This window comes from Zalophus californianus, chromosome 17, assembly GCF_009762305.2.
Source record: "Zalophus californianus isolate mZalCal1 chromosome 17, mZalCal1.pri.v2, whole genome shotgun sequence".
Classification (NCBI taxonomy): domain Eukaryota; kingdom Metazoa; phylum Chordata; class Mammalia; order Carnivora; family Otariidae; genus Zalophus; species Zalophus californianus.
Genome location: NC_045611.1, coordinates 30,162,879 through 30,175,548, shown reverse-complemented (window position 1 = coordinate 30,175,548; position 12,670 = coordinate 30,162,879). Strand labels below are relative to the sequence as shown.

The following is a 12,670-nucleotide window of genomic DNA, read 5'->3' as shown; positions in this document are numbered from 1 at the left end:
AAAGAGTACAATTAATCATTTCAGGAAAATTAACATAGATGAATAGAAAAAGCTAGGGCCTTTTTACTTTACTTACATTTACTTTATAAAAACTACCCCTCCCCCCTTAAAATAAAAAAAATGCTCTGGTAAGTGGTATACTTTCCATATAAAGTATAATTTTCTTTTCAAAATTTCCTTTTACATACTGCTTTTCAGCAACGTGCTACAAAACAAGTACACCTATACAAGATTAATTACCTTCTATGAAAGTTTAATTTTTTGGTGGAAATAACTTTATCAGTGGACATATTTAGTGTATGAATGAATTCACATTTTAAAGTTTTAGAGTTTTAAATGCAATATCCCATTTTGAATTCTTAAAGCTCAGATTGGATTTTTTTAGAAAAAGATTTTATTTATTTATTTGGGAGAGAGAGAGAGCATGAGCAGGGGGAGGAACAGAGGGAGTGAGACAAGCAGACTCCCTGCTGAGTGGGGAGCCTGCTGAGGGGCTTGCTCCCAGAACCGTAAGACCAGGACCTGAGCCAAAGTCAGATGCTTAAACTACTAAGCCACCCAGGTGCCCCTCAGATTGGATTTAATACATCTTTGTACAATCCTTCTGAAAAGGAGTCAGGGATGTCAACTGGTTTTAGCAAGTAATTATTAAAGCTGCTGATGATTATTATCATCAGGTATTATTAACATGGAAGCAAAAATAACACAAGTTATGACCCATTACATAATGAAACTACATATGAATTTTTTTTTGTACTAGATGATTACATGGGTAAGATTGTGAGGATACATAAAATTTTCCCAGAAGTATTTTTGCCTTCAGATTTTCATATGCAAAGACCAATACACTATGAATGAAAAGCAGCTTTATTTCGCAACATTTCTAGCTGGCATCAAGCTACTGACCTGTTTGATATTCTTGGAGATATGACCTGGAATAATACACTCATCACTGTCAGATGCTGATCTGTCTTCCTCATCTGTTAAAAAATAAAATTTTAGTGGTTCAAGTCTGTTAAACCAATTATATTTATACCTTATGAAATGGAGCGAAATATAAGGATAATCTTAAAAGGACAATATGATACTCATGTCTAGACCTTTCTTAGCAGCAAAGATATTTACTTTTACATTATATTTTAGAAAAGATTAAAAAAAATGACTTAAAATTCCAAGTTTAGTTTTAGTAGAAACAAAGATAATAAAAATATAGCTTGCTCTGAAATTAAAAAATAATCTCTTTAAAGAGAAGGACAGGGTAAGAGGTGTTTTCTAACAGCCTAACCAATTACATTCTGCAAACATCAAGTTAATTCTTTTTTTATTTATTTTTATTTTTTTATTATTATGTTATGTTAATCACCATACATTACATCATTAGTTTCAAGTTAATTCTTACATTTAGAAACATATAAAAAAATTTGCAGATTTATTGTGGAAAAATTGCCATATGAAAAACTGCACATATTTAAAGAGCAAAATTTGATATTTTGACATATGCAGAATTCTGTGAAATCATCACCACAATTAAGATCGAGAACCCATCTGTCACCCTATAAGTTTCCTCATGCCCCCTGTAAACTACTCTTTTTCTGTATCTCTCTATTCCCATTCGCCCTTCCCTAGGCACCACCCAAATGCTTTGTTGCTATAGTTGCCTTGTCTAGATATTTATATAAATTAAATCCTGTTAAGAGTTGTCTTGTCTGAGTTTTTAGTTTTAATTTTTAAAAAGTTAATTTCTCCAGAATAATTCAGATGATAGTATAAAACCCAAAGAGAACATAAAGCCACTTAAAACATAAATCGGGAACATGGTCAGCAGTAGTCGTGGATTGCACTGTGGCACTGCAGGTTGAGATAAGAAGGTGTGCAACAATTCTGCCTGCCTTTAGCTGACTACACTGAACTGTGTCCCACCATTTCAGTCAAGAAATAGGTATCACGAAGTAGATCCACTATTACGTGAAGATGTCCTAGGAGGCATGCTCTAACAGATTAAAGAAAGCATACAATTAAGTAAATAATGGTAATTTAAAGAAAGGAAAAAAAAAATCACCTTCTGGTTCCAATTCCTCAGTTATTTCTGTTTCATCTTCAGAAGAAGTCCAGCTTCGGTCTGCAAGCTGACCCTCAGACAGGAAAGATACATCATCTTTTCCTTGTTGAATTCTCTCTTTTACCTTAGCTCCACTGCTTTCTTGAGAAACCTGAAGAAATTGCAAGCACACTGATAACACTGTTGCTTAGATCACATGTGTGTACTTGCTGAAGCACCTGACTCTGAAAGAATGTAAGCTTGAGACTTAAATATATGGACAGGCATTTTATGTAAGTGATTCATTAGAAAAACCATCACTAAAATTGCACAAATGATAATATGAAGATAAATGAAAACATTATTATAAACCAAGGATGAAAAATATATTAATATCAAAATGAATTTTACATTATTACTCTAATTCACATATCTATTTATTAGCAGCTAATATCAGCATAATTAAAACACTGGTCATATTTTCGATCTTTCTGTCCCCAGGAAGTTATACACAAAAATAGGATCAATGCTTTGAGTTCTTGATCCATTTTAATACAAAGACAAAGTCTTTTTTTTTTTTTAAGATTTTATTTATTCATTTGAGACACAGAGATATAGAGAGCAAGACAGAGCACAAGTAGGGGGAGCGGCAGGCAGAGCGAGAGAGAGAAGCAGGCTTCCCGCCGAGCAGGGAGCCTGATGCAGAGCTCGATCCCAGGACCCTGGGGTCACAATCTGAACCAAACCAAGAGATGGATGCTTAACTGACTGTGCCAGCTAGGCACCCCTGCTTCTTCCTTTTGATTTGGATGTCTTTTATTTCTTTTTCTTGCCTAATTGCTCTGGCTAGGACTTCTAGTAATATTTTGTTTTTAAAGATTTTTTATGTATTTGACAGAGAGAGAGACACAGTGAGAGAGGGAACACAAGCAGGGGGAGTGGGAGAGGGAGAAGCAGGCTTCCCTCCGAGCAGGGAGCAGGATGCAGGACTCAATCCCAGGACCCTGGGACCGTGACCTGAGCCGAAGGCAGACGCTTAACGACTGAGCCACCCAGGCGCCCCCAAGACAAAGTCTTTTACGAACCAAGTTAAACCTTTCAAAATAATTTTAATACATACCTCAGGGATATGTGAAAGAGTTGGCATATTAGTTTCTATTTCTGGCGTATGCTCCACTACTGATGACATTTCCTTCACATCTTCAGGAGGAGGAGGTATCTCCTTTTATTGATGTGAAAATATGCATATGTGTTATTTTGTACTTATTACTTTATTATTAAATCCTATACATATATATAAACCCTATATATATATAGATCCTATATATATATATATTTACTGTATATATATATATATATATATACACATATATATATTACCCATATGACCCTAATTTTAGTTAGCGTATTTCAGTAAAATGGTTGATAGTCATCATAGTATATATACACAATTTAAGAATTGCAACTGTTGTTCATTGAAGCATTGTTTATAATTGCAAAAAAAAGTGAAAACAGTGCAAATGTCCAACAGTATAGGGTTAAATACAATATGGTATATATCCAAATACCTGAGTTCTTTGCAAACATGAAAAAAATGATAATGTAGATCTGTACTTACTGACACTGAAGAGAGTACCTGATACAGTGTTGAGTAAAAAATGCTAGTTACAGAATAATATAGTTGTATACTGTTTTGTTAAAAAACAAACATGCAAACAATGTGTATGTTTCTATGGGAATAAGCATGGAAGGAAATTCACTAAAATTCTATCTCTGATATATAGATTTGGGGAAACTTAATTTTATTTTTAATGTTTTTTTTTTTGCTTATTTGTATTTTCTAATATTTCCACGATGATTATACATTACTCATGTAATTAAACAATATTGCATATGCAAAGATAATATAATTTCTAGGATCAACATTATTTTTTAACTGTATCAAATATCAATTTATAGTCAACCATTTTCCAGGATTCATAAACTGATGTTTATTTTTAAAATGTAGCTTATCATTTTTGCTAGTTTAAAATTAAACATGTCCAATACAGAAAATGGGAAAGATAAACCAGAAAACAAAAGAAATTAATACAAGACCGTATTCTCATTACCCAATGATAATATCCATTAACAGTAGATTTCTTTACAATTTTTTACCTTTTTCTTTATGATTAATTAAAAAAAAAATTCTTTCAAGTTGACTTTAAAGATTTATTTATTTGAGAGGGAGAGAGAGAGTGAGTGAGTGAGGTGAGGGACAGAGGGAGAGGGAGAGAGAGAATCCCAAACAGACTCCCTCCTGAGTGCGATCCCATGAGATCATGACCTGAGTGAATAGGTCAAGATGTTCGATGAACTGAGCCACCCAGGTGCCCCTTTATGATTTTTCTTTTTAAAGATTTTATTTATTGGGGCACCTGGGTGGCTCACTCGTTAAGCGTCTGCCTTCGGCTCAGGTCATGATCCCAGGGTCCTGGGATCGAGCCCCGCATCGGGCTCCCTGCTCGGCGGGGAGTCTGCTTCTCCCTCTCCCTCTGCTGCTTCCCCTGCTTGTGCTCTCTCTCTCTGTCAAATAAATAAAAATAATAAAAAAAAGATTTTATTTATTTATTTGACAGAGAGAGAGACACAGTGAGAGAGGGAACACAAGCAGGGGGAGTGGGAGAGGGAGAAGCAGGCTCCCTGCCGAGCAGGGAGCCCGATGCGGGGCTCGATCACAGGACCCTGGGATCATGACCTGAGCCGAAGGCAGACGCTTAATGACTGAGCCACCCAGGTGCCCCTTCATGATTAATTTTTAATGCACATAAAAAACTTTCTTGGTTACACAGTGGTAATTATAAATACAATATATCCTGTTATATTTAAAAAAAACCTTAATATTACAAGATAAAATTTTCTCCTGGTATGAAACTTTGGGTAAACATTTTTGATACGATATAATATTAAAATGAATGGATTTATCATAATTTAATGAACCACTTTACTGGTGTTGGACATTTAACTAATTCACTATTTTCAGCTTTTGTGACTAACATTACAACAAACATCTCCGTGTCTATGTATGTCTTTTTTATATTTATAATTATTTATGTAGGAATCCGGCTACTTATGTTCAAATTCCAGATCTAATATTTTGCCCTTGAGTGTTACTTAAGCTCTGTACATATTACTTTCCTGATCTTTTCTTTTTTTTTTAAAGATATATTTTCATTTGAGAGAGTGGGAGAGAGCAAGCAGGGGAAGGGCAGAAGGAGAGGGAGAGAATCTCCAGCAGACTCTGCCCTGAGAACAAGACTTGCCAGGGCTCCATCTCACAAGCCATGAGATCATGACCTGATGTGAAACCACGAGTTGGACGCTTAACAGAGTGGGCCACCCAGATACCCCTTACTTCCCTGATCTTTAAATGGCAATAATTCTAGTATGATCATAAGGTTGTTCTTAGGATTAAATGAGTTTGTGGACATAAAGCATTTAGTTCAGGGTCTGACACATAATGAGCACTCAGTAAGTGTTTGCTGTTAAATATGGCCTGAATAATAGTTATTGAATTCATTTATTTAGCACATATATAAATAAATGCACTGTATATGCCAGGTATCATCATAAGCTCTGAGGAGAAAAAATATTTTTATTTTTTAATTTTTAAAGATTTTATTTATTTGAGAGAGAAAGCATGAGAGAGAGAGCACAAGTGGGGGGGCAGCCAGAGAGGGGAAGCAGACTCCCCACTGAGCTGGGAGCCCAGCGTGGAGCTCCATCCCAGGACTGAGATCATGATCTGAGCTGAAGGCAGACACTTAATGGACTGAGCCACCCAGGCGCCCCGAGAAAAAATATTTTGATCTGGGTGTTGTTTACCCAGGTGTGTACATAGGTAAAAATTCATTGAGCTGGGGGCTTAAGTTTTGTATCCTCTAACTATTTAAGAGTTATATCTCAATTACAAGGAAAATATATTTTTTTTAAAGTCCAAAAGAGATGATGGTGACTTGAGTGGTGACAGTGGAGATGATGTAAATACAGGATATGTTTTGAAAGTATAGCTGACAGGTTTTGTGGATGAACTGGACGTAGGATGTGAAAAAGAGAATGACAAAGGGATGCCTTCAAAATTTAATAACTATGCAACTGGGTGAATGGTTCGTCATCTATTGAGAATAGGAAACAATGGAAGAAACATTTTGGAAGGGGGATGTGAAGTCACATTTGGTTTGTGACATGTTAAGTTTAGATTCCTATTACACATCCGGGTGCATATGAAATAAACGGGGAGAAAATAAATCTGCAATTTGGCAGCGAGATCAAGACTGAAGATAATAAATATGAGAGTGATTGCATCTAGATGTTTAAAACTATGAGACTGGCTAAGACCTGTGAATGTATATACAGAGTGAGAAGAGGTCTAGGTCTGCAGTGAAACTGCTGAGGCACCTCTACACTGAGAGATATGGTCTAGGACAGTGAGAAGAACAACTGATAAAGCTGGAGAGAATCTAGAAAGGCATGGTGTCCCAGAGGCCAAGGGAAGAGGGAGCAAGTATTCCACTGTGTCGAATGTTACTGGGAGATAAAGATGGGGACTGAGAACTGACTACTGGATATGGCAAAGTCAAAGTCATTGTGAACTTAGCAAGACTGGTTTTAATGAGGACGAATTTTGACTAGAGTGAGTTCAAGAAATGGTGTATGTGAAGAATGGGAAACAGAATTGAGACTTTCTGAAGAGGTTTCTTTTTTTTCCCGTCCCATAAATGGGGGAAGAGGATCAGGGTAGTAGCTGGAGTTACAAATGGTGTCAAAAGAGGGTTTAGATCAGAGTAAGAAGACTTAACATTTATACACAGTGCCAAATTAAGAGCTAACATTAAAGGAAAAAGAAGTATTTTATTCACTGGTTTCCTCTGAAATCAGGTAGGGTATACAACACCTACATCATTTATTTAAAATATTTGGTATGAGAGAGGGCGCCTGGGTGGCTCGGTTAAGCGACTGCCTTCAGCTCAGGTCATGATCCTGGAGTCCCGGGATTGAGTCCCACATCGGGCTCCCTGCTCAGCAGGGAGTCTGCTTCTCCCTCTGACCCTCTTCCCTTTCGTGCTCTCTCTTTTTCTCTCTCTCTCAAATAAATAAATAAAATCTTAAAAAAAAATATTTGGTATGAGAGAGAAAAATCAGTATTTTCAGTGTTTACTACTTACAGAACTCTGTTGTGGTGTGATATCCACAAAAGACACTTTCTTATCTACAGGTGTTAAACGCTGTCTTGGTTTTGGTGTTGGTACCTAAGATAAATCAATATGTCAAACTGAGTATGATGAACATACACTTAGATAAAACTACAACCATTTTTTCTTTCTTTTTTAAATAAATTCAAAGTCATTGTTACTCACAACAACTACTGCGCTAACAGAGGATGTCGGAGGTGCTCTTTGAACAACTTCTGAATCTTCTTTGCGTATAAAATTTCCTAAGTCTTTAGTTGTTACAGATCCACTGGGTGGAAGGTAAGCAAATTTCCATTTCAATATAACATGGATGGTTCCTGCAGGATGCTTTTTATGATCTGTTAACTCAAACACTCCTGTCAAGTTACAAAAACAATTTTAATTAATGCTAGAGTGAAGTTTTATTATCATAAGAATTAAAGAAGAACTACCCACAACTTTAAAAATAATTTTGGCTTTTACTCACACCTCAAATGGCTTAGAGAATAAAGACAAAATAATCTATGACAGGTTCATCTCTGAAGCAGACTCCTTTCAGAAGTTAAGGCCTTAGTGATAATACTGATTCCAAGAAGAGAAAATTAACTTATAAATATTTTAATTCACTGAAATTAAATTCAGAGATTATTCAGAATTCTTAGCCTTCCTCTAAGACATTATCTGGGTTATAGCTCAAGTATCAATCTCCTTTTGCCTTAAATATTCTTGCAAAAGACTTGTCTCTATAGAAAAATATATTAAAACTTCACAATTTCAAATAATTTATATATCCAAGGAAGTCTTCATATTACCACATAATTTTATCATAATTTTAAATATATTTTACTGGGATTTGTTAAATTACTCCAAATTAATAGCGGCACAACAAAAAATGTCCAGAAAATAGACAAACTGCCTGAAACAGTAATAAAAAGTATCACCTAGCTGCAACTGTAATACAGAGTCACAAATTTTAGTCATTGTATTTTCTTTTTTTTTTTTTTTAAGATTTTATTTATTTATTTGAGAGAGGGAGCACGAGTAGGGTGAGGGGCAGGGAAAGAAGCAGGCTCTCCACTGAAGAGGGAGCCTGATGCGGGGCTCGATCCCAGGACTTCGGGATCATGACCTGAGCTGAAGGCAGACGTTTAACCAACTGAGCCACCCAGGCGCCCCTGCACTAAATTTTTCAGTATGAAAAATTCCAGACTTGAAAAAAACAAATCTATATTTCAAGTATAACTTTTGTTTAGGAGTAGTATCTTACTTGGTCCTCAAGTGTTTGATATATCTTTTAATGGCTGGCTGGGAAAGAGAAACAAAACAACTCTAGACTTTTTTTTTTTAAGATTTTATTTATTTATTTGACAGAGAGAGACACAGCGAGAGAGGGAACACAAGCAGGAGGAGCGGAAGAGGGAGAAGCAGGCTTCCTGCGGAGCAGGGAGCCTGATGCGGGGCTTGATCCCAAGACCCTGAGATCACGACCTGAGCCCAAGGCAGATGCTTAACGACTGAGCCAACCAGGTGCCCCAAAACAACTCTAGACTTTAGAACAAAAGAATATAGATGGAATATAAGGAGATGATAAACTTCTACTACAGGGACAGGTGGGACTTCTAGAATGGCTGAGTGAAGAGCTCAGTAAATCCTTTCTACAAAAAGAATGACATAAGGGGCGCCTGGATGGCTCAGTCAGTTAAGCGACTGCCTTCAGCTCAGGTCATGATCCCAGGGTCCTGGGATTGAGCCCCGCATTGTGTTCCCTGCTCGGCGGGAAGCCTGCTTCTCCCTCTGCCCCTCACCCTGCTTGTGTTCCCTCTCTCGCTCTCTGTCAATTAAGTAAATGAATAAAATCTTAAAAAAAAAAGAATGACATGATAAAACTGGACAAAATGATAAAAAACCCCCAACCATTTAAGTGCTCTAGAAATTGAACAAAGGTGTACAACAAATTGAGAACATTTATTGATGAGAATCTATAGAAACTCAGTAACAACAGTAAGAGTCAGAACAGACTCTAATAAGCTACTTCTCTGGCTGAACATGAGACCTGTAGACTGCGTGAACTTTGAAAACTCATTACCCAACCCGTACGCTAATCCACAGACAAAGGGTGGAAGCCTACTAGCTCAAGGTGTTTAAGTACAACCTCTGACCAATCAATGACCACTAAACTACGCTGACTCAAGCTTAAAATTAAACAAATAAAAACTTAGCAGAAACATCAGTGGGCACAGTGAGAGGAAGATACAGAATTAGTTTAGGCAAATTGCCAAGCAAAAACGTCAGGAGAACCACCCTGTGGAGTAGGAGACAATTGAAATCTAGAGCTGCTATAATATAGTATCCTAAATGTCCAGTTTTAAACAATGACAAAAAATCATGGCACATGTGAAGCAGGAGTGTATGCTGCACACATAGGAAAAAGGCCATCAAGAGACACCTTCTGTCAGTGTTTCAATATTACACTTAACAGACACAAACCTCAGAACAGCTATTATAAATATGTTCAAAAAATTAAATGATATTTAAAGAATTAAACTGTGATGACAATGATTTATAAAAAATAATATAATAAAGAGAGAAATTTTATAAAAAAGAAAGAACTAAATAGAAATTCTGGAGTTGAAGTTACAATTACTAAAATGAAAAAAAAAAAATCAGTAGAGGGTCTCAGTGGGAGATTTGAGCTGGCAGAAGAAAGAACCAGTGAACTTGAATACTGACCAACAGAGATTATCCAATATGCAGAGAAAAAAAAATGAAGAAAAATGAATAGAGCTTCAGAGAATATGAGACACCATTAAACACAAATGTACATGTAATGGGAGTCCAAGAGGGAAGAAAGGGCAGAAAAAAATTGAAGAAATAACAGCAGAAAACTCCCCAAATTTGGTACCTAACAGTACCCTGCACATAAAGCTCAACAAATTCTAAGCAGGATAAGCACAGTGGGATCCACATCATAAACATCATAGTCTGTTTAAAGCCATACATACACACACACATACACACACACACACTAAAAAGAAGATATTGAAGATAGTATCAAGTACAAGGGAACCATAATAATAACAGCTGATTTCTCATTAGAAACAATGCATGCCAGAAATTAGTCATCTGATATACTCAAAGTGCCAAAGAAAAAAAATAACTGATGACTAAGAACATTATACCCGGCAAGACTATCCTCCAAAAAATAAAAGCAAAATAAAGACATTCCTAGATAACAATTAAGAGAATTCATTATCAGCAGACCTGAGTTACAAGACATATCAAAGGAAGTTCTTTAGGTTGTAAGGAAGTAATACCAGATCTCAAATCAACACGAAGGAACAGGGACCAATAAAAGTAATCACATAGGTAATTATGAAAGACAGTGTAAATATATTTTTTGTTATTTCTTCTCTTAACTGATTTAAAAGACAATTGCATAAAACGATAGTAAAATTATATTGTTGAACTTATATAAAGATAAAAAATATATCATCATAACAGCATAAAGGAGAGAGAGGCAATGGAGTTATATTGGAGTATGGAAATAACACCAGACAGTAACTCAAATCCATAAGAAGAAATAAAGAATACCAGAAATGGAGGAAAAAAAAAAAAAAAAAGAGGAATACCAGAAATGGTAAACACGCAAGTTAATGTGAAAGTCTCCTATAATTATAGATATTCTCCCTTCTCTTGACTTTCTTAAAAGACAAAAAGTTGGGTGCCTGGGTGGCTCAGATGGTTAAGCGTCTGCCTTTGGCTCAGGTCATGATCCCAGGGTCCTGGAATCAAGCCCTGCATCAGGCTCTCTGCTCGGTGGGGAGCCTGCTTCTCCCTCTCCCTCTGCCATTCCCTCCACTTGTGCTCTCTGGCTCTATCTCTCTGTCAATTACATAAATAAAATCTTAAAAAAAAAAAAGACAAAAAGTTATACAATGCAATAATTATAACATTGTATTGTTGGATTTGTAACATATATAGGCATTCTTTACATAAATACATGACAATAATAGCACAAAGGAGGGGGGAGGAAATGGAATTATACTGGGACAGACTTTCTATATTTTGATGGAGTTGTCACCATTAATTTTAGACTGGTAAGATACATATTGTAATCTGTAGAACAACTACTAAGAAAATAGGAAAAAAACTGTAGGCCCAACATTTAAGATTATCTGAGAACCTTAGGAAGGTCATATCCATAACCGAAATATAATTTAGGTTTGTTTTTACAATTTCATAGACTCAATAAATATGCTTACCTGAGATACACCTGTCATGTGCCAATGAAATCAGAGGCACATTGACTTTTCCTATATATATATTCTCTTGAGTATCACTATCATCAAATACATAAAAACTCAGAGACTCTGACTTAAGGTATCGATCCAAATCCATATTCATTGGCACTGGGAAACACATTTGATCATCAAACTGTGGATCATTGCTACTGGGAATGATGGCTGTATCATGGTCAGCAAAATCAAAAAACTTGTACACAACATATGGGTGTGGCTGAAGGTGGCTTGCTCGGGACTTCAAGTGGCTGCAACATCTGACTGTAATATGAAGTTCATTTAAGTTGCCATCTGTGGAATCAGTAGAACTGAGCTGAGCAGTTTTGGGTGCTTGCTGACTTGACTGGAAAAAAAAAATATTTATCTTATAGTAATAATACAATGAAAAGATAAATAGCAGCTGCTAAATCCCAAGCAAAAAAAATTTTGTAAATGGACAAAAAGCTGTATATTTCAACTTCATAGTGAATTTCTCAGTAAAAGACCTGATTCTTAGTCAAAACTAATATTTCCTAGAACATGTGTGAACAGTTGATCTTGGGCTATTAGCAATAAATATAGATGACTGAGCATACCTGTAGAGACTGTTGTTAAAACAAAATAAAACCAAGAATTGATATTCTTTAATTCTATTTAATAACTAATGAGTAAAGTGAACAGATGGATCCAAAGACAAATGTCCTCTAGTTCACAATTTTATTAAGAGCTAATCCTTCAACCGCTCCAGCTATTGTGATCATAACTCACTGTTATGTAAGAATCCAGTGAATTTGATGGAGCCCACCCAGAGAGATTCTTTCATTATATTTGGGTTGGCCCTCATCTTCAACCAATGGTGTTTGGGGACGCAGATACATGGCCTAAGATTAGCCAGTAAATTGAAGTTCAACTAATATAAGAAAAAGAGAACAGGGTCAGAGATAAGCACTGGACGGCAAAAACAAGTTAGGATTGGGAGGACATTTCAGAAGAAAGTGGGGCGCCTGGGTGGCTCAGTTGGTTAAGCGACTGCCTTCGGCTCAGGTCATGATCCTGGAGTCCCCGGATCGAGTCCCACATCGGGCTCCCTGCTCAGCAGGGAGTCTGCTTCTCCCTGTGACCCCTCTTCCCTCTCGTGCTCTCTA

General features: G+C 36.3%; 1 protein-coding gene across 6 annotated transcripts in view; it reads right to left on the bottom strand.

Annotated features, from left to right (window-relative positions):
• Nucleotides 1-12,670, bottom strand: part of RPGRIP1L (RPGRIP1 like) — a 94,362-nt gene that overhangs the window by 32,007 nt on the left and 49,685 nt on the right. For 5 of the 6 annotated variants that reach the window (XM_027619641.2, XM_027619645.2, XM_027619647.2 and 2 more), the window contains 6 exons: nt 11,511-11,889; nt 7,435-7,625; nt 7,243-7,326; nt 3,159-3,260; nt 2,060-2,210; nt 907-980 (listed from right to left, as the gene is read on the bottom strand). In XM_027619641.2, the coding sequence (XP_027475442.1) occupies nt 907-980; nt 2,060-2,210; nt 3,159-3,260; nt 7,243-7,326; nt 7,435-7,625; nt 11,511-11,889 (981 nt within the window). The remainder of the gene's footprint in view (nt 1-906; nt 981-2,059; nt 2,211-3,158; nt 3,261-7,242; nt 7,327-7,434; nt 7,626-11,510; nt 11,890-12,670) is intronic. The other variant, XM_027619646.2, reaches the window with a different exon arrangement.